Genomic DNA, 26213 nt, shown 5'->3' with positions numbered 1-26213 from the left:
TCTTACAAATACATTTTGGCTGAAGGTCATAATGATACAGTATCATTGCATTATAGAAACAAGAGATGGTGTCTGTGTATAGTTATGTGTGTGCACATGGATGAGTGTGCACACATGAATTTGTGTGATGTGTTCATGCAGAAGATACGTTGCTTACTGTGATTAGTTGCTTATTGTGTTTACTCTAAGAAGTCAAACAAATTCCAGACTTACAATAAACTGTGCTCCTGTGGTACTCATGTACGTTTCGAGGAAAATTTAAGACGTGTATTTCTGATTTGCTTAATCTTAATTCATCGAAACATTGCTTTAAAAAAAAGGCTGTTCCAATTTTAAGCTGCTTTTAAGATCCTTTTTGGGTTTTCACTCTCTCAGCTAAGAAACAATTTTCTAAGAGCACATGCACAAGGTGAGTGGGTCATGAATCATGGCTGCATGTTTAAGGTAGGTTATCTCCTGAACAGTTGGAATCCTTGATGAGATTAAGTGGGAACGTTATCTCCAAAGGAGGTCTGGTGAATGCAGATGCACAGTACACACTAAAGGGGAGGGAAGAGGCCCAAACAGGCAAAGAAAAAAACTGGTTTAAAATATTCTCATCCTAGTGTAAAATATGACTTTTATCTCACAAGGTGTTACAGTATTACCATTTAAAAATATATCGTAGTAGCCATTAAGGTTCCGGATTCCAATATACACTGTGTAAAGCAAAAAATAAATTAGCAAAATTATATGTGTGTGCGAGACTTTAGTTGAGTGCTTACTATAGTTCGTAAACGTGTTGCTGTACACAGCCTAGGGTTTTTGTTTGTTTTGTTTCGCTTATTTTTGTCGTTTTGTTTCCTCCCCTGCTTAACAAAATCAAACTGCTTGGGAGAGCGGGGATGAAACTGAAGAGGGTAAGGTAACGAGTCTGCTGGAGTAAGCGCTTTAAAGTTTTAAAATCCCCAAATCCTCACCGCATTTCCACTATAAATGGTAATGTAAACATTTAAGCATGACCTCTACTACCTCTAAGAAGTTTTGCTTTCATCTCCCGAATCCACGTGGAGAAGGGAGAAAATAAAGATACTCAGGACGGTTTGCCCAGACTTGCCCTCAATCTGGGAAATCTTGAGTCCCGGAGCAGGAAAAATTGAATGTAAAAGAGGGGTTGGGGTTGCGGGGGGAGGAAAGAAGAAACGGAATCCCGTAGGGCCAGGCAGCGGGCCAGGAGCGCATTCCTCTGCCCTCCCTCCGCGCCCGCCGCGGGGCTGGGGAGCTCCTCCCCGCCTCTTCTTCCTCCTCCTGCTCCGCGGCCGCGGCGGACGAAGTACTGCGCGCTGCGGTGTTTTGTCCCGCGTGGCGACCCTTCCTCCGGCGGAGCTTGCGGCTGCGGCGACCGCCGTGGCGGTGGAGACGACGGGGTCAGCCGAGCGCTGACGGGAGGCCGGGGCCGGCCGGGCGGCCTGGAGGCCGCGGGAGGTGGAGGCCCGGCCGCCCTCCTGCGCCGCCGGAGCGGAGGGGAAGAGGCGGACGCCCGAGCGCCCCGCCCGGCCGCCGGGAAGGTGGGGGAGGCTCCGCACTCCGCCCGCCCTCGGGCCGCCGCCGCCCTGCTGGCCCTGCAGCCGCCGCCGCCGCCGCCTCGGGCTCCCGCCGCGGGCTCGGCTGCCCCGGCCGGGGAGAGAGGGCGGCCGGAGATGGCGGGAGGGCACTGCGGCAGCTTCGCCGCGGCGGCGGCCGGCAGCGGCGAGATCGTGCAGCTGAACGTGGGGGGGACCAGGTGAGCCGGCGGGGAAGGGCTCAGAGCGGGGAAGCGGCGGGCGGACTCCGGGGGCGGGGGACGCCGGTGTCGCGGGCTCGCGGGCGAACGTGGGAGCCGAGCCGGCAGGGAACGGAGGGGACCAGGCGGGCGGGAGAAGGTCGGTGGATCTCGGGAGGCAGGCGGTCTTGGTAACCACCGAGGGTCGGGCCCTTACTTATGGCCGCGCAGAAGGCCGGTCGCCGTCCCTCCCCCTCTCTGAGGGATCCGGCCGAGAACATTCTGTACCCTTCCTTACTTGACCCTAGAGCGTATTTCAGGAATTTGGTCGAAGCCTGGCCTTGTGGTTTGACTGTTGCAGGTGAACCTGCCTCCCTTTCTCTCCGGTCCGCCAGGTGTCTCTTTACCCTGGCAAGGAAGAGTACGGACAGGGTTGTTCCCCACGCCTCCTTAGGGGGGCCGAGAATCTCGTGGAGGGAATGCAGTAGATTTGCAGAGCCCTGTTATTTACTTTCCGAGTTTCCTGGTGCCTGGTTCCGAAGGATCTGTTCAGCTTTCAAGGCAGGGTGTCCAGAAGCCGCAGTTCGAAGAGTTCGTTCTGGGAAGCTTCGGATAGTGGCACCTTTCGGAGCCCCCGCTAGTAAACAGACCGAAAGCTCTTCTCTAGTCTCTCTCTGGCCTTCTGCTCCCTTTCTTTTAATAAGTTTGTTGAAGGGAAAGGTCATGTGTTTATGGATTCACTCCTCTCAGAAATGGGAGTTTGCCAGCTTTATTTCAAGGAAGGGCTGGTTGAATTATAGGCCAGGTGGGAGGTAACGATGCGGTGCCCTGGGATATAGCGTATTTTGCTATGCTCGAGAATATGAAAGGTTTTCAACATCTAGGGCTTTTTAACTAGTATTTTTTAAAAGGCAGAACGGCAACACTGTGAGCCGTAGCGATAAAAATGTATATACTGGCTTAATCCTAAAAATTGAGTAGTTTTCTAAGTATGTTAGAGAATTCAGCACAGGACACTCATTCTTCATTCTTTTTCTGCTCACTCTTTTTTTCCCTTTATCTCCGAGAACAAAACTGTTTATTAGTATAAGAATTTACAACAGCATTGTTCCTATATAGATAACGGTTTCATGGACCAGAAGATCGATTTCTTCTAATGTAAAAAATGGGTATTTTCCTAAAATCCTGTGAAAATTTTGCAGGTTTGGTTATTTAGAGATGCAAAAATGGAATACCCTGTAAGAGTTTCCCTTCAGAAGACTAACACTTTAGTTATTTAAAATCCCTGTACTAGTTCCTTTCTTTCTTTTTTAATGGAGTTACGGGGAATTAAACCCAGGACCTCGAGCATGCTAAGCACGCGCTCTACCACGGGGCTGTTACCCTCCGGAGTTTCTAATTTCTGTTGATTGCGCATGTATTTCTTTTCAGGTGTTCTAAAGTACTTCCTAATTTAATTCTAAAATTGAACAGTATTGTTATTCACTGAATGTTGAAAGTGGGTAGCTTAATAGTTATTAATGACTAGAATTCTGTTTAAAATTTTAAATTGTGTAGGACAGAGCTGGAACGTTTTATGTTTCGTTAGTTAAGAAACTTGATTTTATTAGGCTCTAAATTTTTCTAAGTGATATTAGAAAAGAATACAAAATGAGAAATTATTAGATTGAACAATTTAGAAGGCAGGTGAGAGTTGTTACATAGGAACAAGAAACAAGTGAAAAAAAAACACTATCTTTAGATTTGCCAAGGTAAATTTATAAAACAAGTAATGACATGGCCTATAGAAAACAGAACATCCAAGTGTTCTAAGGATATTTTGAGTTACTTTGGACCATAGACTCTTGGAGCATTTTAGAGCTAGAAGAGATCTGGAAGTCATCTATATCTTGTATAAAACACAGTCACTTAAGTCATTGTAAAAGAAAAAAATTCTCAGGTCAAGGAATTGAAGGAATTGAAGTTGAGGAATTGCCGCTGATGGGACCACCTGTGGCACAGAATCAACGTTAGCTTGAAGTGGTAAGTGAAACTCAGAGAAGGAGAGCTAGTTTACTGTGAACAGAGAAGGCTATGCTATAGGGAAGTTTTTTTTTTTCTTTCCCAAAAGAAGATAGGAAAATGGACATATTCAGAGGAATTACAGAAATAACCAATTTTTAGTATGTATTTAACACTTCATGGATTATTTAAAAAGTAGAGAACATCAGGTTTCATTTAGAATTGTTAATACCATTTACCAAAAAAACCCTAATGAAGTAAAAGAAACCCAGTAGGGCTCAATCTGTGATTAACTCTGTTATGAATAAGTGTGATTTGAGACCTGATGAGAGAAGTCTGGGACCAGCCAGTGGGAGACTCGTAACAAAGAACTTTGGAGTCAGACTAAGGGGTACTAGTTCCCAGGCTTTACCTCTAAGTAGCTGAGCAACGTTAGGCAAATTAGTTTTCAGTGCTTAGTTTCCTAAAATGTAAAATAATAAATAATAGTACCAACCTTCCAGGATTGTGAAAGAAATGTGAAGCAATAGATAGGCAATACAAGGATTAGTGGCATTATTAATAGTAATTTTGCAAAATAAATAATTTTAACTAGATTGCTTCCAAGTAAATTTAGTAGGAGGCAAGTAGCATTTAGTATTAATGCGGATATGCTGATATCTTTAGTAGTAACTTTTGCTGAGACCAGAGTACGTATGATTCTTTTCTTGGCATACTGTGGGTATGAGATAAAAACATAGAAAAAGATTTTCATATACATTGCTTGTCATATGTAACTTTAAATGATGTAATTTTTCATGAAACAGTATTTGGAACCAGTTTTAGAACTTCGTGGGTTGTTTTTTTTTTCCCCACTCCTGTCTTCTTCCTGGTCTGGGGAAAAACAAATAGTGGAGATGAAGGTCCTATCCCTTTGCCCAGAAATTCCAGATTACTAAACCCACTGCTGATTATAATTGAAATTGCTAAAATGACTTTAAGCAGACCAGTGTAATTTTCTAAGTAACACAAAATTTGAGTTGTTTGGCAGACAATTTGCTGAATATGCAGTGAACATGAAAGGTCACAAGTTAGAAGCGATCCTTATTTGGAATTAATTTGATGCCCTCCAAAACAGTGATTCATTTTTGCAGTGGATCCTTGGATCTTTCAGTTTACCATTTACTGGGTTTGCTTCTGTTTAGTTGACCAAGTCAGTTCCAGTAGCTAGTTGTAATCTGCTTCTCACTTTTTTTTTAACCTTTTCTTATGATTCTGCTAAGAATATATGGGAAAATTTGCTGTGTTTTCTTCAGTAAACTGGCTCCTTTTTTAATCTGGTTGATGGGCACAGAAAAATGAATGTGGAGTGAAAGTAAAGGTCTGTTAGGCTCTCTTCTGTGTGAAGACACATGGTGATGGGGAAGAGTAAGAAATACATAGTGTGGTGTGATGAATCTTAAAAAGAAAATATTCAGACATCAAGTGCAGGACTGGATGAGCCCTGTATTGCATTCTTTATCATGCTAGTTTACATCAGTTGTTGATTGTTTTGTCCTGGTCTGTTTGACTAGGCTTTGGTTAAAGTTCCCCCTAAAATTGGTGGTAACAAGCAGACTTGATCAAATGGCAGTTAACCTCAAAACAGTGTTTACTGAGTTATTTTTGAATGAATGAATGCAACAGTTGTGAATAGCCCAAGACTACATATAAAGAAAGTGTTAAATGCATTATGTATGGGATTAGTATGAGTTCAGAAAGACAATATAGGATTGAATATTTGGAAAAGCTGTTAAAGAGCAGGTAGAACCTGGATGGTGCTAAGAAAGATGGATGGGATCTGGACAATTGGAAAGACAGAAGTTGATCCAGCTGGGATAAAGATACGAAATGGTGTAAGCATGAATTGTTTGGGGATATTAAGAAGTACTGTCTTTTAGAGGGGGAAGCAGTTTGTGTTGGAGAGATGAAACAGGACCTGAAGATAAATTTGTGTATTATGTTGAGAAGTTTGGACTTGGTATGTGGGCTAATTGTTGAGTCTTCAGCATATTGGCATGCTAGAAAGTAGTGTTTTAGGAAGCAATATATGTGAATAAATTATTTGATTTTTGTTGCGAGCTCTTGGAATAATCTTAACTCTGAATTGAAAGTAGCAAGATTTTGAAATATTAAATGTAATGAATATAATTGATACAGTCATAGCTACTCAACGTGTAAATCATTAGCCAGTGTATTAAAGCACGTTAGCTAGCATTGAAATTTCAAATCATGTCCTCATTTATAATACAAGATACATTTTAATTGCAGGTTTAGTACCTCAAGACAAACACTTATGTGGATTCCAGATTCTTTTTTTTCCAGGTATTTCATATAATTCTTTAGTACCTTTTTTTTTTTAATACAGTTGATTATTAGAATGATAAAAATTTCCTTGTCTGTTAAATTAATATTTTTATTTCTTGAATAAAAATACTCTTTTTTAAAAATTTAATTTTGGGGGGAGGGAGGTAATTAGATTTTTTGTTTGTTTTAATGGAGGTACTGGGGCTTGAACACAGGACCTCGTGCATGCTAAGCACGCAGTCTACCCCTGAGCTATATACCTGCCCCACTAAAAAATCTTAACTCTTAAAATAGAATTTTTAAATTGTTATTTTATGTTGGAGAAAGGATGATTCTTTGTATTGGTCTTTGACATTTGAAAAAATTAGGGCATTTTAATTACACTCAGATTTTGAAAACTAATTGTCTTAATGTTAATGACTTCTAGCTTGCTGAGTGGAAGAATTTCAACACTTCGAGATGAAACTGGTGCTGTGAGTATAATAATGTTGATGTGTATTTCTAAGTTTGATCAAATAATGCTTATAATGCTTGATCCTTATTATATGGTGACTTTCAGAAGAGAGGAGGGCTATTCTTTTAATAACAACTAAATGAAAGATAGTATATGTACTACAAGTTTTTTATTTCTTGTCATGAATAGTGTTTCTATAATTACAGAAGAGAACCTGAAACAGGGAATACTGTATATAGCAACTTAAGTACGCATGATTAGTGGGATTGTAGGATATAAGCTTACAATTGCAAGTAGAGGAAAGATTTCTTTTAATCAGTAATTGAACCTTTGACAGTAAATAGATGAATGTAAATACTAAAGTATTTTGGTTTTGAATTCGAATGGTAAGATGTTGTAGATTAGTAAAGACCTACAATTTTTTATTTTGGAGAAAACCTTGGAAACTAGTGCAGCAATGGTGGAGTACAGGAAGTAAAGAACTATTAAATTTCAGGACAAAAAATTAGTTTATACATATAAAAAGCAGTTACAATGTGCACAACAGCATGTAAATGTTTAGTGCTCACAAAAGCAAACAAGGCTTTCAGTTTGGAGACAACAGTGACCCGAGAGGTTATTTTCTGTGGTGAGATTTGCAGATGAAATAAAGGAGTACAAACAGATATGTCCATGTGAGACTGTAACAAAGACATCAGTAATAAGATCTTCACAAATCTGTGATGGTTCTTCAATTTCTGATTATAATAAAGACAAAAGCAAGAATTTATGGAGTCAGAAGAACCTCACTCACCGTATATAATTGATTGTCTGACTTAGATAAGCTTTAAATGGCGTTCAGTTTTATAGCTAGAACTTTTGTAATTGGTTCAAAATAATGTTGGCATACCTTCCTGTAAAAAGTTATCAATTAATGTATTTTGTATTTTTAAAACATTTTATTTTCCCTGTATGTTTTCTGTAGTGCTGTGTTTGTTACTTAAAAAACTTTTGTTGTTGTTGTCGTCACCCTCCCCCCATCCCACCCGTAGCCCTCAAGGAAACTGAGATAGTGGTATAGGAAAGGGTTAAGGAGAGTAGTATTGTCTTCCAGTTTTGACATCAGTGTGCAGTGTTTACTTTTCTTGTCTTTTCTTTAAATTGAAGAACAGGCAGTCACAGTGTGTCCATTTCTGGTGCACAGCACACTGTCCCAGTCATACGTACACGTATGTCTATTCTTTTACTTTTCTTGATTGCCCCTGCGTGTATTATAAAAGTACCTTGGTGTTTTAATGATTCACATATGAATCACAAGTTATGTTAAGTCACAATCACTGTCACCAATAATTAATGATCAGACGATATAGGAAATATTATTTATGCATAATATTTTCAAAGTATTTATTTGAATTCTGGAATATTTCAGATAAAAATTTTACCTTTGGTATCACTTTCACCAAACATATTAATTAAATAGAAATGGGAAAACTGACTTATCTGATACCATGTATCCTGCGTATTAAAATATTATCAATCTAATAATGGCTTTTCAGGTTAGAAGAGACACCACCACTACTACATTAAGTGCACATGGTTATAACTGCATTTCAATTTTTAGAATCATTAAAATTTAAGAGTGGAAGAAAATACAGTATTTAAATAATTTAATATTTGTTCCATAAGTTTTAAAGTTAGAAGTTTAATTTGTAATTTGAAAATGAACTTTATATTTCTTTATTTACAGATATTTATTGATAGAGATCCAGCAGCATTTGCACCCATTTTAAATTTTCTTCGGACAAAAGAGCTAGACTTAAGGTAAGAAGTGTATCTTTTTAAAGTAAATTTTTATTGATAGGTATGGTTTTAGATACATTTTATGAAGAAAGGGGTTTTTTCCCCATCAAGATTATTTTTGTTTCCTCAGAAGTAAACTCTCATAGACACAGGCCACCATCACCTCTTCCTCTAGATGACTCTTGACAGCTCCCTAGCCTGTTTCCCTGCCTTCATTCTTACATCCCTTCTATTCATTTTTCACAGTATAGCCAAAATTGTCTTCTGAAAATGTAAATCTGATTTGGTTATTACTCTGCATAAAGCCCTTATTTGATACATTATTGGATTACTGGCTACGGATTTTGTACTTGATGTTGGTTCTTAAGGCTCATTAACCCAGCCCCTGCTTCATTTCTCTTGCTTCAGCAGTTTCAACCCTTTCTGTCCTGGCTTGATCACTTTGGTGATCTCCACTGTGTCCACCTGATGTAGGTACCCATAGTTTCTGATACTGCCGCTACTCCAGTGTCTGTCTTCCATTAGACTTAAATTCTAGAAGGGCAAGCACTATTTACTGTGTATCTTTAGGATCAAGCATTGTGTTTGACGTGTAACAGTACATATTTTTTTGTGGGTAAGTGAATGACCATTTAAACTGTTTCTTTCACTTTGCCAGTCTGGATTCCTACCAGGAAAAATTTACATTTTATTCTACTTTTATTTCGTATACTACTAGTGAATGTTCACTAAGGAGCTAGTAATACTTTTTCAGATACAGCTTTTAAAATTCTGATTACTTCTTTAGCTGCTTCTTTATAATAATACAATTTTTGGTTTATATTCACTAGAATATGAGCTTCTTGAAGACAAAGATTTGTCTGCTTTGTTCCCTGCTGTATTCCCAGTGTTGTCAAAACAATATGTATAGTGACTGCTCAGTAGATATTTGTTGGATGAATAAAAGACTTTGTTGGGGCTTTTTGTTTGTCTGTTTTTTGGCCTGGGGTAGAGGCTGGGAGTATATTACTGTTTACTTCTGGAGTAAAATTATTTTTAGCATTTGGTTAAAGAAGCATGAATTTACTTCTCGTTAGTGTCCTTGTGACAAATCCACAACTGAATCAATCACCCATGAAAGGCAAAAGTAGTTTAAATGTCTGGATTTACTACTTTTCTTACAACTTGCTTCTTTATGTTACTTAGGGAAGCCTAGCAAACTTTAACTCTTTAAGTAGTACTTTCCAAAAAAAGATGGGAAGGAATTTTTTAAAATACTGTATTCTGCTTCTGTTTTTTGCATAAAATTCTTGTATTGCCCTTGTCACACTTTATTTTCATTACCATATTTGTCTGTCTGCCCTCCCCAGAACTGTTATTGGTGTCCTGAGCCACCTTGTAATTAGCCAGTATTACTGTACTGTTAACAAAAGTGGTTTTGAAATAGAATAAGAAAGTTTTAACTGTTCTTATGTTAAACTAGTTAAGAACCAATTTCACAAATAAAACCAATTTAATATCACAATTGCATGTGTTTATCAAGCCCATGGAAATATTTTTCTTTTTTAAGAGTTCTTTTTTAAAGAGCAGTTTTAGATTTACAGCAAAATTAAGAGGAAGGTACAGAGATTTCTCATAACCCCCCACCCCCATTATTAACCTGCATTATTAACATCATTTATCAGAATGATACTTTTTTTTTTTTTTTTTTTTTACAATTGATGAACCTACACTGACATCATAATCACCCAAATCAGTAGTTTATTTTTGGTTCACTCTTGGTGTTGTGCATTTTGTGGGTTATCACAAATGTATAGTGACATGTATACATCTTTGTAATATTGTACAAAATATTTTCACTGCCATAAAAATCCTCTGTGCTCTGCCTGTTGCTCTCCCCCCCCCACCACAAACCACTTCTCTCTTTTTCTCTTTTTCCCATAACTTTGGCCTTTTCCAGAATGTCATAGTTGTAATCACACAGTGTGTAGCCTTTTCTTATTTATTTATTTATTTATTTTTGGCCGGGGGGCGCGGTTAAGATTGATTGATCGATTGATTGATTGAACCTAGGACCTCATGCGTGCTAAGCTTGCATTTTACCGATTAGCCTTTTCTGATTGTCTTCTTTTACTTAATAATATGCCCTTAAGTTTCCTCCATGTTTATTCATGTCATTTCTTTTTACCACTGATAATGTTCCATTACCTGGACGTACCAATTTACCTATTCACCTACTGAAGAGGCTATTTTGATTGTTTCCAAGTTTTGGCAGTTATGAATAAAGCTGCTGTAAACATCTGTGTGCAGGTTTTTGTATGGACATAAGTTTTCAGTACCTTTGGGTAAATACCAAGGAGTGCAGTTGATGGATCATATGGTAAGAGTTTGTTTAGTTTTGTAAGAAACTTCCAAACAGTCTTACAAAGTAGCTGTATTACTTTGCTTTCTCACTAGCAATGAATGAGAGTTCTTGTTGCTTCACATCCTTGCCGGCATTTGGTGTTAGGATTCAGGATTTTGGCCATATTAATTGATGTATAGTAGTAATTCGTTTTTTTTTTTTTAAATCTGCACTAACTTAATGGTATGTGATGTGGAGCATCTTTTCATATGCTTTTGCCACCTGTATATCTTCTTTGGTTAAGGTTTTTGGCCCATTTTTTAATTGAGTTGTTTTCTTATTGTTGAATTTTGAATTCTTTGTATATTTTGGATAACAATCCTTTATCAAATGTGTCTTAAACAAATATTTTCTCATTCTGTGGCTTCTCTTCTCATTTTCCTGACATTGTCTTTCATAGAGCAGAAGTTCTTAATTTTAATGAAGTCTAGCTTATCTTTATTCCTCTCATTTTTAAGTCCTTATTTTCTCAAACTCAGTGCTTGCTGTTCCCAAATATGCAAGAATAACTTTTACACTTTTTCCCTCTAACATGTGTTAATTGGCTTTGCAGAAATTAAAAAAAGCCATACAGATTAGAAGGAAGATATAAAACTGATGATCACAGATGACCTCATTGTCTGTATAGAAAATCCAAAAAAATGGACGAAAAACTCCTGGAACTAATAAGCAATTATACCAAGGTTGCAGAATGTAAAATTAATGTATGAAAGTCAATTGCTTTTTGATATACCAACAATGAACAAGAGAAACTTGAAATTAAAAGCACAATACCATTTACATTAATACTGCCTAAAAAGAAATACTGAGGTATAAAATCTAACAAAATATGTATAAGAGCTATATGAAAAAAACTGCAAAACTGATGATTGAAATCAAAGAACTGAAAAAATGGAGAGATAGTCCATATTCATAGATAGGAAGGCTCGGTGTTGTTAAGGTACCAGTTCATCCCTTCTTGATCTGACTGAGTGCAATCCCAGTCAGAATTCTAGCAAGTTACTTTATAGATACCAACAAACTGATTCTGAAGTTCACATGGAAGGGCAAAAGACCCAGAATAGGCAGCATTACTGAAGGAGAACAACAGAGATGGAGAATTGCCACCACCCAACTTCAAGATTTATTATAAAACTAGAACAATCAAGACAGTGTGGTACTGATGAAAGAATAGACAAATAGATCCATGGAATAGAATAGAAAGCTCAGGAATAGACCCCACACATATAGTCAGCTGATCTGTGACAAAGGAGCAAAGGCAAAACAATGGAGTAACAAATGGTGCTGAAACAACTGGATATCCACATGCAAAAAAAAACAAAACAAAAAATCAGGGTAGACACAGACCTTCCACCCTTCACAAAAATTAACTCAAAGTAGATCGCAGACCTACATGTAAAGTGCAAATTGTAGAAGATAACGTAGGAGAAAACCTAAACGCAGCTGGGTATGCCGATGTCCTTTTAGATACAACCTAACCACAGTGTCGTGTTATATCAGGGTAATTGTTTTATATTAAGTGTCATCTGTGATCATCAACTTTATACCTTCCCAATCTGTATGCCTGTTACTTCCTTTTCTTGCCTTACTGTGTTAGTAAAGATTTCCAGTAGAATGTTGAAAAGAGTGGTGAGAGGGAACATCCTTGCCTTGTGCTGGATCTTAGTGGAAAAGCTTCATATTTCTCACCATTAAATATGATTTTAGCTATAGGTTTTTGTTTTTGTTTTTTATAGTCTTATCAAGTTGAGAAGGTTCCCCTCTATATCTAGTTTACTAAGAGTTTTTATTATGAATGGGTGTTGGATTTTGTCACATGCTTTTTTTGCACCTGATGATATGATCCATGTGAGTTTTCTTTTTTACTCTGTTGATGTGGTAGACTGTATTAATTGATTTTAGAATATTGAACCAGCCTTGCATACCTGGGATAAACCCCACTTGTGGTGGTGTGTATTTCTTTTTAATACATTGTTGAATTTGATTTGCTAATATGTTATTGAGAATTTTTGCATGTGTGTTCATGAGAGATAGGTCTGTAGTTTTCCTGTAATGTCTTTTTCTGGTTTCGGTATTAAGGTAGTGTTGGCCTCCTAAAATAAGTTAGGAAGTATTCTCTTTGCTTCTGTCCTCTGAAAGAGATTGTAGAGGATTGGTATAATTTCTTCCTTAAATGTTTGGTAGCATTCACCAGTGAATCCTGGTTATTTTGGAAGGTTATTATTTTGGAAGATTGTTACTGATTCAGTTTTCTGTACATATAGACTGATTGAGGTTGTCTCTTTTTTTGTATGAGTTTGGCAGGTTGTCTTTCAAGGAATTGGTCCGTTTCATCTAGGTTATCAGATTTGTGGACATAAAATTGTTCATAGTATTCCTTTATTTATTATCCTTTTAATTTTCATGGGCTCTGTCGTGATGCCCCCTCTCATTTCTGCCCAGGCAATATTTTTGAAGTAAGGAGAGATTATAACTGAAACCTAAAATGAATCATTTTATTAAACTGTTAAGCTTCCATTCTTTCACTTCTTGTTTTCATATCATATCCTCTGGAACATCTTTATCTGGATAATGTTGCCCTTCTTAAGACTGAATTCCTCTACCTTCTATTTTGATTTTATTTTTGGTTTTTGATAAGAAGAGAGTCATTAGTCTGAATTTATTTGTTCAGTAAATATGTATTGCATAACCAGTTTTTACAAGCACTGTGAGAGGCACTGCATGAGATACACAAACGTAGATCAGAAGTAGGTCATGCTTGCAGGGAGCTTACAGGATAATTGGGGAGGTTAAAATATGAGTAGAAATTGTGATTAAAAGTTAAAAGCAATTAATACCATGAGAATGATTTCTACTCATGTCTGCCTTATTAGAAACTTCCTGATAACTTACTTGTACTAACCCTGTAAAGCCCTGGTTTCATTTAGTCCCCCGATTCATCTAGGTATGATTAGTTTTTAAGTACGAAATAGTTTTTTGGGGGTGCAGTTTTTTACTTAGACTTCTTCAAATGATTAAGGATCTTAGGGAAAAAAGTAAGTTTTAAAGCCCTATGACTTTGTTCACATTAAGAACCTAGTACTTTTTCCTTCTGTTTCAGATGATAATCCAAGCTGCCAGTGTTAGAGGATTTACATTATTCATTTGTTTTTTCGTAGGGGAGTGAGTATTAATGTTCTCAGGCATGAAGCAGAATTTTATGGAATCACTCCATTAGGTGTGTATTCTCGTAATATTTCATGTTTATGATATGACCCTTTGAGCACAAAACTTGCCCAAATGAAATGTTTTATATCAGGTCCTAAGTTTTGATGGACTAGTCAGTGCTTGCGTTTTGTGGATTTTCGTAGTAAAAAGATGTTGTCACCTGATTTAACTTAAACATTTTCCTTTTCTTTCCTTATCCTCGTGAACTAGAGAAAATAAAAGTGGAGTACTGTTTTTCTGTTTGCATGTACTCTTGACAAGTTTGCTTTGAAATGTTTTTAGTAAGGAGGCTTCTCCTCTGCGAAGAACTGGAGCGCTCATCCTGTGGCAGTGTCCTTTTCCATGGTTACTTGCCTCCACCAGGTACTTGTGCTCTATTTACTTACTTTTTTTTAAAAGTATCTTTATCATTAAGTAAGTACAAATATGTGAATAGGAAAATCTGTTTGATTATTGAGTTTCTCATTTATAAATCTACTAAAAGTGGTGAGAACTTTAAACAGAAGTGAAATCATGCTCTACATTAGGGTGGGCTTGTGAGCTAGATCTCTATGGCAGCTGTTCAGCTCTGCCGTAAACACTGAAGAAGTGACTGCGCGGGACTGTAACACAGCTTCATTCTCATAAACAGCCATCAGGCTGGACTTGGCCACAGCCAGACTTGCCAACCCCTCTGTTAGAGAACCGATGGTCAGTCTCCTTTGTGGGAACCCAGGAGCTTTGCAGAGTTTGGTCAGAGTACAGGACAGAGGAGGGTGAGGCGCAAGTCATTGCTGCTCCACTTCACCTAGTTAGAAGAGTTTGGTCTTTTCTTGTGATATGGGAGGCTTCTGAGGAGGATTTCATTTTGGAAAAGGTTCTCCTGTCTAATAAGAGACCCTTGAAACGATAGGGCAGTTCAGCTCTGAAGCAGTTTAAATTAGTACATAGTACCTAACAAGTAGTAACTATTCCATAAATACAAAGAGCAGTGACAGGCTGAATGAGTGAGTGATTGATTCAGCAACCTAGAGCTGGGTAAATCCAGGGTATAATATGGTAAATCTTAGTCTTGTTTATTATGTATAACATGCTAAAAATCAGAAATCTGTGGAAAGAACTGTATTTAAAAAATTTCATCTTGTTTTTTGGCAATTATCTGCAATAAACTGGTATACTGGAGGATAAATTTCTGCTATAATGAAATTCACATTGTTTTGTTTCTTAGCTACAGTGTGAAATTTTTAATTTTTGGTAGGTGAACTTAGAAATAAATTTATCATCTTTTTCCTTTAATAGGTATTCCTAGTCGTAAAATAAACAACACAACTAGATCCTCTACTGATTCTAGGAATGGACTAAATTCTACAGAAGGTGAAGCTCGAGGAAATGGTACCCAGCCTGTTCTCTCTGGACCTGGAGAAGAGACTGTTAGACTAGGTAAGGAAAGGTTATGTTAAAAAAAAAAATATGTTTTTAGTTCTAGATGATAATGAGTAGTTGTTTTTAAAGATGTGATTTTTGCTTTATCTTTCTTTTTAATCTAGATTTAACATTTATATCTTTAAAGCTCTCATTTAGCATATAATTTTTATTTTAAAAGTATAGGATCTTTTGTTTGCGCTAAATCTTTAGAATGGAGATTAGCAAACTTTGTATGTAAAGGGCCAGACAGTGAATGTGTTGGGCTTCGCGGGCCAGAGGGTCTCTGTGGGAGCTGCTCAGTCCTGTCACTGTAGTGCAAAAGCAGCCATGACAGTGTGTGAACAGATGTGCACAGCTGTGTCCAGCAAGCTTTGTTATCAAAAGAGGTAGAGGGCTGGAATTGGCCTTTTGGCGAGAGTTTGCCAGTCCCTTCTTTAGAACGTAAAATATTTCTTTTTCTGTTATCAACAGGATTTCCTGTGGATCCACGAAAGGTGCTAATAGTAGCTGGCCATCACAACTGGATTGTAGCTGCGTATGCCCATTTTGCTGTGTGTTATAGGTATTGTATAATTAATAATGATTTGCTTTTGTTTTGCGGGGTAGTTTTCAATAATGGATTTTATATTTATAGATTTAAGAGCTGTTTATTTTAGTCATCAGATTTTTCCCCTTCATATTTTGCCCACTTCTGATTTCCTGATTAGATTTAGTTTGCTTTTCTTTTCACAGCTAATCTGGTAAATATTACTGATAGCCTCAGCATGTCTTAAATATTGCCCACACAGTATGATTGTGATACAGCTAAGATATCATGAAGTTATGCCTTCCAGCCTAGTATTTCCCGCTTCTGAATCATTTCTCTGTTGTTGTAAATGATGAGGCATGATTTTTGATGTGATCCCTGTGTTTCTTGTCTGTAATGGTTGAGTCTCTTGTGCTCTGTAATAGGGGGAGTACAGCTGCCTTGGTTGGTCGTGACTTCCATGTGGTTGGGAGTGAGAGAGTGAAGCAGGATAGCTGTGGACAGAAGTGATGTAGTTTAATATCTATAATGGGCTAGCTTTACACAGAGGTGGCTTGTTTTTTGCTGATTCTTGCATTCTCAGAAACTAACAGGGAATGAGGAAAGGTGTAGACCAGTGATTTCTTTTTTAAGAGAAAAGGTAGGATTCTTAGTTCAGAATCACTATGTGCAGTGAGAAATGACGATGAAAGAGGATGGTGTAGAAGCACAAAAATGGTTGAGATAGACTAGTTTAGACCATTATCCTATTGAATTTAATTACTGAAAATTCAAAATATATATAAATATTTTGTCACTATTGAGTTAAGAAAAAGTAGCCACAATAGATTAAAAATATTTAAAATGTCTTTACGTTTACAGATGTAAAGAATCCCAGATGTTATTAAAAAAAAAAACTGTTAATGAAAAGTTTGCTGTATGTGGTAAAAAAGCCTTTTATATCAGTAATCTCCACTTTGTATTTTTATTGCAGTGAATATTTGGTACACGCTTTGCATTTTGAGAGTGTTCTATGTATTTTTTATATTATTGAATAGTATGGAAAATATTTTTTGAATGATTTCTTTGGGGATGATCTGTATGAAGCAAGGCTGATTTACAAAAAGGAATTTTTTTTAGGAGTGTTGTTTTGAACTTACCAACTTACAGGTCAAAATTGAGAAACTTTTAGATTTTACTTTTTTGTTTAAATATTGTGTATTTTTTTTTTTTTGATAAGGGATTCCAGAGGAGTTGAATAACTACTATAATAAGTTATTCAGGTGTAACAGCCTAATTTATGTTATTGTACAGCAGTGCTAAAGATTGCTTCTTGCCTGAAAAAAGACACAGTATTGCACAAAGTTTCATTCATTGAGTGACAAATGTAAGAAGGATAAAACTGTTACAGTTTCCATTCTTTGTGTTTGCTTTTGACCAGGACCTTTCTTTGTTTTCACGTAGTGTCACTAATTTCAGAGCAATATGCCCATGCAAAGTGACAGGAAAAGAATTAAGGACGTACTAAACTTCCTCATGTACAGTTAAATCATTCAACATAATGCCAGTAAAAAGGAGAGGAAAGGAAAATGCTCAAATTACTTTACGAGTGTAATCTTTTCAACAAGTTGTTTTTCCACAGCTTTTTATGTCTGAATTTCAGTGGGGAGGGTATATCTCAGTGGCAGAGCGCATACCTAGCATCCACAAAGTCCTGGGTTCAATCCTCAGGACCTCCATTAAAATAAACAAACAAACAAACAAACAAACACACAAACCTAGTTACTACCCCCCCTGAAAAAAGAAAGAAAGAAATTAAAAACCTTAAAAAAAATGAAAGAGTAGTGCATTGAGCCTCTGTATATTTTTTACTTATATTCATTAATTTTCTACATTATTAGGCTTGCCTTTTATATTTCTTTTTGTTGCTGAGTTTACAACATGTTACTTGTGTTAATGAAGAGTATTTGGATTTTTCCCCTTTTGGAGCTTATATTCTATTTTAGATCTTTAATTCATATGGAATTTACATTTTGTATATCATGTGAGATTTAGAAAAGTATTCTTTCTTCCAGGTGGGTAGCTAATTATGTTCTGATTATTTATTACAGAAATCATCCTTCTGATTGAATTTTAAAGCCCCCTTCATCTTGCTTTATATGTACGTGTGTGTGTGTATACACACACGCAGACCTAACTGTAGACTCTCACATGCTTATTCTCATCCAGTTTGTGGTACAGCTGCCTGTAGTACGTTTCAGAATCTTGTAGGGCGTGTCCTCTCCACTCTGTGTCTCCGAGGTCTTAGCGTGGAGGGTGACCGTGTTACTTGCCTAGATGTTCCAGTTCCAGAGGTGGGCCCACTAGGCAGGAGTAAAGAAATGGAGTGCTGAAATATTTAGAGTTTGTTCTGTCTTGTTTCACACATTTAAAATTGTGTATTATATGTATGGAAAATTATAGAGCAAATTTTCAAAGTTTCTTTGTACTTAATTTTAACTTAAAACCAGAAGTAAAGTCACATATTTTATTGAGTTAAATTATGTTATTGTTGTAATCACTCTCAAATATGCTGTCCTGATTCTTTTTCCTTTTTTTGGTATCTCTTTATTTTATAATACTCTAAATTCTCTAGAGAAAAGTAACTAAGAAGTACAATCTTTGTAAAAGATTAGATCATATTTACTTTTATTATTTGTATTCCTAAATTAATGACCACAAGATAAAACTTCTCTTTCCTGAACACTGTTATGAGCCTAATACATGTCTGCCTCCACGTAGCAGCATGTTGTCCTCATTCTTGCTTTGTGTTCAGTCTGACAGTCCCTAAGAGCATCTGTATTTCATTTTTCAATGTTTGCCAATTTTTAGACTTGATGAGCTAATTACTTCCATTTATATATTTTAACACATGAATCCCATCTGGTGGCTGAAGTAGGTAATTACAAATCATACAATGCCTAGGAAAAAATCCTGTTATGTTTTTCTATGTATTGCTTTTAAGTTTAAGGAAATCATTAGTTCCTGAAATTAATAAAAAGGTTGAATTGCATTTTTTGTGAGTTATAATTGTATTGCTTTAGCATACATTTTTTAAACAAAAATGAAGCGAAAGTGATTTCATTTAGGTCGTTATGTGACCATCATTTATGAACACTGAAATTTGATTTTTATAGTGTGTATGTCAGGTACTATAGAAAGGAGAACTTATTTTCTTCCTACTTATTCCCTCTAGGTAAGGCAAAGAGAATCTTTACAATTTTGTTTGCATCAATTGTTTGGTGTAACTTTAGAAAATACATATTCCGTAGTTAAAGTTCAGGTCATTTATTGTCATGATTGCTTAACTGTATAGATTTTAAATGTATGAAGGCTTACTATATAATCACACAGAATACATATCTGAAAGACTTAAATTGAGCTAGGATGAAAAAAATTATTAAAAACTTGCAGATATGTTTATCAGAAATTAAATACTAAAGAAAGCATTTTTATTCAGTCAACTGCAAATCTGAATTGTGATAATAAGCTTTTACATATGGAGAATGAATAGGTTCATGAGATTTTTTTTCCTTAAGAATGAAACCTTTAAAATCCAGTCTTAAGAATGATTTCCAAAGCCCCACATTTTATTCACTGGATTGTGCCAAAGTATTGGGAGTATATATCGTTTACCAGATTACTCTCTTATCTTAGTTTGCCTGCATAGAGTATCATCTGAAGTATCAAAGAACAACTGAATTTCAGTTACTATTATTAATAATATTAATATGTTAATATTATATGATTAATAATAACTGAAATTCTGATTTTTGTTGACTATTTCTACCCATAGAAAATAACAGTACCACTCTTTTTGTGTAGAAAAATGAAAGATACTACCTTTTTTTTAAAATTATTAAAGGTTTTGAAAATTTGAAGGACTTTGCTAAATTATTTTTTGGAGAAGTATAGAACTCTAGTGTCTTTTTAAGTGGTTTATATGTATGTAAATATGTAAACATATGAAGTGGCCCCTATGTATGTAACTACGAGGTACCTCAGGAATAATCTGGCTTTGCACAGGAAATACATCAACACGATTTTATATTTAGTAATGTATAAAAGTAGATAACTAGCTGAGATTAAATTTATTTCAGTACATTCATTTGTCTTCTGTTTGTTTAGAGTGCTGCTGAGTCTAACTTACGTCTGTTCTTACCAGAATCAAAGAATCTTCAGGATGGCAACAAGTGTTTACAAGCCCGTATTTGGACTGGACTATTGAACGAGTAGCTTTAAATGCAAAAGTGGTCGGGGGTCCACATGGGGACAAAGACAAAATGGTTGCTGTTGCCTCAGAGAGCAGCATCATCTTATGGAGTGTCCAGGACGGAGGAAGTGGAAGTGAAATTGGTACGAAAAATCTTGCTTATGATGCATTTTGCTTATATATATGATATTCTTAAGTTTAAGAGGGGTTGCCCCTAAATATCAGAACTAGCTTGACTAGTTATTGGTTGGCTAGGGCTGCTGCATCCTGTTTCCCGGGTCCAGTAGTTACAAGACTGCTCAGTGTGAGAGGAAGGACCTGGCAAAGGGGGAAAAAGCAACTCTGGCTGCTCTGTAAGAGTGTGCTTTTCCTGAGTCCCATTTATGGTGGCTGCTTCCTCTCCCTCTCATTCACACACTGGGCCTGAAGATGGGGTGCAATAACTTTCTTGGTCCTCCTTGGTTGCTTCCAGATCAGGAATTCTCAAGCTTTTAAATCTTTACTAAATCTCACTTTACATTCTTAAAAAGACATTCAGGACCATTGAGAGTTTTTGTTTTGTATAGGTTGTAACTATTGATATTTACCAAAATAGGAATTAAAACTGAAACTTTAATAAATATTATTAGTTAATTTAAAAATAACAGTGGTAAGCCCATTGCTTGCTAACATGAATACCGTTTTTAATGAAGAGTAACTGTATCTTCAGAAATGTTTGTGGCAGGAGTGGCAGTGGTTTACAATTTTGTCAGTCTCTTTAATGTTTTATTCTGATACCTATTTCTGCATTCAGTCTGCTGTGTTTTGTTAGTTTTGTTGAACTATATGAAGAAAATTTGGCTTCACATAGATACGTAGTTGAAGAAAACATATTTTTATGTAGTCTTTTCAGATAATTGTGGGTATTGTTTGCTACTGTCCCCAAATGTTGAAATCATATCGATGAATTTTTCGTACTCTGTTAGGTTAGGCTCCATCAGCCAGTTTTGTACTTTGAGTGGAGCTCGTGTCCTCGCGTGCTTTCATAACATCATGCATTGGTCATCTGGAAGGTGTTGGTTTACTCAGTTACACAGATCTTCCAGAGGTTGATACCTTTCATTGCACAATATATATATTAAAAAAATCACAATCACGCTTATTACTATAACCAGTGCTCACATCTCTGAACTCTAATGTGTTAGGAAGTTGTCACACTCACTGGCAGATAAGTGTTTTCCAAAATTCTGATTTTCACTTGAAACGCTGAATTTGTATCATTGAAATAGCAGGCTCACTTTGTTCACTTTTAGCAGTCTACCAGTACCCAAATGTGAATTCTCCTATTTTGTTAGTTGTCCTTTTGAATGAAAATGGTGCCCTTTGAAAAGAGCAGCTAGTTTCCTGTCACCTCCACCTAGTGGGAAGGTGCTTCTCCTTGGCACAGACAAAGTACTTGGTCACACAGAATATTAAGAAGATGAGACTTAGTACAAATTCTCCATCTAGGACATTGTTAAGTTAAACTGGCCTTTTTTTGTTTCTTTGGAAATGTGTAGCAGAGAAGAATTTAATCACTAGCAGTCTAGTTTAGTGCCACTGCTTTGATTCATGCTGAGGTACCTGCTGTTTTTACCCAACGTTGCTTTCTACCATCAGTGCAAATGTCAACATAGATGTTCTAGGATAAAGTGTGAGATTCATAAAACACTTCAACACTTCCAACATTTCAACATTCTGTGTGTTTGTGGCCAGATAGTCACATAAAAGATCTAACGATTGGTTGGTGCTGATAACTGGTTGAACAGAAACAAAACACGAGGTCCAGCTACATCAGTACATTCATTTGTAAGATAAAAATGCAATCCTGCAGACAAGATACCGTCTGCGCCAGTCTTTAATTCAAGGACTTACTGTGTCATTGAAAAGTGCCAGTGTTGTGATTTCTTTTACTGACTTTTCGTTTAGCAGGCATTCAGCATCGTCATCTGTTCAAGCTTTGTCAGTCTCCCAGCGACGGTGTGCACTCATCTAGCCAGTGTAATGCCGCAGCTCCCCCTGTAAGATGGTTCAGTGGCTATTTCATTTCTAGCTTGAAATTCTGTAACAGTTTGTGGCTTTTAAAGAGTTTTTAACATCTTCATTTAAAATACTTCTTTTTCTTTAAACTCTCAATATTTGGTTTCAAAGAACCCACAACTGGGTTCAGAAATGTTCTGTTGCATAGGCACAATAAGACAAGTTATTAGCATCTAGAGTGTTGATGGAAAGATGATTTTTGTTATTTTAAATTTTTATGTGCAGTTTTGCAGTTTCTTTAGAGTCCTCCCTTTGAATTAAGAACTCTGCTATGTCTTATATATCTTCTTCAACACTGTTAGATTTAGGTGGTGCAGCTGTGGGTTGAATAGGTGAGTTAAATATAGGAAAAATGTATTAAAAATTTATTTTAGGTTAAAATATTTTAAACCATTTTAGTTAAAATTTAAAAATTTAGAAAGGTTTTCAGAACATTTTAAAAACTAATTTTACAGAATAGCAAAGTGTTCTTCTTGTGTTTCTTTGAAGGCACAGGGAACGCTTTTGCTTTCAAATAATGATAGCAGATATAACTGAAGACAGCTAGTAAAAGCAGAGTGGATATTTAGGACAAACTAGGTTAATCTTAGGAAACTTAAATAGTTAAGTTATACCCAAGCCTAGCACCATAGACCATTGCAGAAAACATAACAATGCATATGCAGATGCCATTGTCTAGAAGGTGGCCGCATCACATGTCATGTAGCCTCTGGAAAACTCCTCTCTATATTCTTGAGAGAATGAGAAGTTTTAAAAGGCAAATGATGCTTTAACATTACCATAAAAAGTCTTGACTTCAGGCTTCCAGAAGAATTCTCAGAGACCCACAAGGATTCCCAAACCACACTTTGAGAATCATTGTTCTAGGCCACGTTCCTTCCTTTCTCAGCTGTTGTGTACCCGCTCAGTGCCCAAATTTCAAATCTCACAGCATTCGGAGATGATGCTGGATGTACTCTTCAGCTGCACTCTGGATTACTGTCTGTCATTTCTTTGAAATTTCTAACTCTAATTTTCCAACTCAAAAATTCTTTAACTCCACTGGGATTTTCACTTATTTCCCTTTTATCAGCTGGGATTCTGTCATTACAATCACTCAGCACAGAGCCTCAATTTTCTTGCATCTCTTCCTTTGCCTTATCAGCCTGGAGAAGCCACATCCCTGGCCAAATCTCTTTCCCCTAAATAGCTAAATATGGTTAGGAAAAAGAAATATGCCCCAAACAATACAGTAGTATCTTCTCCTCCAGTTTTTGTTCTTTTTTTTCGGTTCCTCTTAAAGGAAGAGACAGTAGTTATCTGATCTTGTTTCTATGTTCTCCTCTTCTCCTTTGAAGTTACTCTAACCATGCTTTTGCACCCAACCACTCCATAAACTACTCTCGTTAGTGTTACCCTTAATCTGGACTCTGCTGAATCCTAGGATCCGTTCATAGTCTTTATTAGAGCTATTATTTGATAACATTTGATACAATTGATTGCTCTTTTCCTTTTGAAGACTTTATTCCTTTGGCTTCTAGGACATCTTATTGTCTTGATTTTTATTCTGGCTCTTTGTTTCTTCTCAGTTTCTTTTGATAGTACTTTTCTGTTTACCTAATTTCAAAATACTGTCATGACCCATGGCTCAGTCCTTGGACTTTCCTTTATGCTTATTGTTAGTGATCTCATACACTCTAATAGCTTTGTGGATGCCTTCTGTGTGCTGATGATGACTTGTATGTTTATATAACCTGATCCCTCTCCTGAATTTCAGAATTTTATATATATATGTCGGGGATCTCCAAGGCTCCCGATATTCAGTGTTTTGCTAGGAGGACTCGTAGGACTCAGCACATAGAGGTACTTAGAACTGTGATTTATCACAGCCAAAGCATGCAAAGCAAAATGGACCAGTGAAAAGACATGGGGTGAGGCTCAGTGGAAACCAGGTACAAACTTTCTCTTCCAGTGGTGTCTCATAGGACATGCTTAATTTCTCCAGCAATGAATTGTGGCAATACTTGTGAGATGTCTACCAGGGAAGCTCGTTAGAGACTTGGTGCCCAAGGTTATTCCTAGAGGCTAGTCACATAAGTACTCTCTGCCCAGCCCATACCAAGATTCCAGATTCCCAAAAAGAAAGCAGGTGTTCAGCATAAACCCCATTGTTTACACATGCAGTTTAGACTCTGTCAGCATAGATTAGATTTCTTTTGTCTAGAATGAATGGAATTATGTACTGTATGTTCCTTTGTGTCTGGCTTCTTTCATTCAACATAATGCTTTTGAGATTCATCCATGTTGAGTGCATCAGTGGTACATCCCTTTTCACTGCTGAGTAGTATTCCATTAAGTTGATATGCCAGTGTTTGTTTATCCATTTGTCTATTGATGGACATTTGATTTGTTTCCAATTTGGAGATATTATGAATAAATCTAGTGTGAACATTTAAGGAGAAATCTTGCTGTGGACATATTTTTTAAGTGAATACGTAGGAGTAGAATTTCTGGAACACATGAAAAGTGTGTAAAAGTGTGTGCTTAACGTTATGAGAAACCGCCCAGCTGATTTCCAAAGTGGTTATACCATTTTACATTTCTGCTAGCAAGGTATGAGAGTTCTGGTTGCTCTACATCCTTACAGACACTTCTTTATTATCAGTCTTAATTTGAGCCATTCTGGTGGATTGTGCAATGATTTTAATGTTTTAATTGCATTTCCCTAATGACTAATAATATTGAGCATCTTTTCACCTGTGTATTGACCATATGTATTATTTTTTTTTTTGAGAAGTGCCTTTTTAAATCATTGCCCTCTTTTTATGAGGTTGTCATTCTATTATTGATTTGTAATAGTTCTGTACATGTATTAGATTAGTGGTTTGCAACCAGGGATAATGTTGTGCCCTAGGGGACATGTGGAAGTGTCTGGAGACATTTTTGCTTGGCACAACTGAGGGAGGACTCTTCTCTCTTTCTCCCTTCCCCCCACTCCCCTCCCCCGCTTTCCCTCCCCTATAATCCCTCCCTAATTCTCTCCTCCTCTTTTCCTCTTTCTGAGACTCAGTTTCCTCGTAGACCACTTCATGTTGGCCTAGAGCCCACTGAAGCATTATTTTGAAGCACTGTTTTTTTTTTTCCCAATTTCTTTTCTCCCTGTTCTTCAGTTTAGATCAGTATCTTTACTGCTTTTTGCCCTTTTGCTGTGGTATTCAATCTGCATTTAAGCCCATCTGGTAGGTTTTTTACTTGAGATACTGGACTTTTCACCTCTAAGATGGCCTTTTTTGATTCTATTTTAGTTTTGTTTCTCTGCAGAGACTTCTTGTCTATTCACTCATTCTGTCCTATTTTTATTAAATCCAACATATTCATTATAGCTGTTTTATTAGTTTTTGTCTGGTAATTCCAATATCTGCATCATCTCATTTACTTTGAGTTGTATTTTCCTGCTGCTTCATGTGTCTAGGAAGTTGTGATTCTGTGCTGGGCGTGTGCATGATCCATTATATAGGGAGTATAGATTGACAGCATTGTCTTCCTTTAAAAGGTATGAAATTTGTTCTGTCAGACAATTAAATTAACTAGAGGATCTTGATCCTGCTGGGCTTGTTTTATTTTATTTTATTTTATTTTTTGCTCTGTTAAGGGTAGCTAGCCTCTCTCAGCTTTATTTTTTATTTTAGGGCATGGCTCTTAGCCAAAGGTGTGGTCATTATTTCTGAAGTGTTGCCTTTTTGGAGTCTTAACTGAATGTCTGAAGAGTGAAGGGCTCTTCACTTTGCCTGAGCTAGAGCTACTCACATATGACCTCTGATATCTCCACTCAGCTCCCAATCCTATAGCAGCCTGTCTTTTTTTTATTCCTTGGGGATTCTCTCCCAGCCCAAGTGCAGTCTGGCTTCAGCCAAGGCATAAGGAAACCCCTATACAATTATTTTTTTTAATTGAAGTATAGTCAGTTACAATGTGTCAGTTTCCGCTGTACAACATAATGTCCCAGTCATGCATGTATATACATATATTTGTTTTTATATTCCTTTTTATTAAAGGTTATTACAAGAGATTGAATATAGTTCCTCGTACTATACAGATGAAACTTTTTAAAATCTATTTTTATAT

General features: G+C 36.7%; 1 protein-coding gene across 1 annotated transcript in view; it reads left to right on the top strand.

Moving 5' to 3' along the window:
- Window positions 1–1615: 1615 nt before the first annotated feature.
- Window positions 1616–26213, top strand: part of KCTD3 (potassium channel tetramerization domain containing 3) — a 51625-nt gene continuing 27027 nt past the window's right edge. Inside the window, exons 1-9 of the mRNA XM_031438373.2 lie at window positions 1616–1762; window positions 6032–6085; window positions 6495–6540; window positions 8248–8321; window positions 13842–13900; window positions 14173–14253; window positions 15169–15309; window positions 15766–15856; window positions 20004–20194. Of these exons, the coding sequence (XP_031294233.1) occupies window positions 1680–1762; window positions 6032–6085; window positions 6495–6540; window positions 8248–8321; window positions 13842–13900; window positions 14173–14253; window positions 15169–15309; window positions 15766–15856; window positions 20004–20194 (820 nt within the window). The 5' untranslated portion in view covers window positions 1616–1679. The remainder of the gene's footprint in view (window positions 1763–6031; window positions 6086–6494; window positions 6541–8247; window positions 8322–13841; window positions 13901–14172; window positions 14254–15168; window positions 15310–15765; window positions 15857–20003; window positions 20195–26213) is intronic.

Source organism: Camelus dromedarius, chromosome 21, assembly GCF_036321535.1.
Source record: "Camelus dromedarius isolate mCamDro1 chromosome 21, mCamDro1.pat, whole genome shotgun sequence".
NCBI classification, from domain to species: Eukaryota; Metazoa; Chordata; class Mammalia; order Artiodactyla; family Camelidae; genus Camelus; species Camelus dromedarius.
The sequence above is the reverse complement of the archived record's forward strand: the minus strand, read 5'-3'. Positions and strand labels throughout refer to the sequence as shown.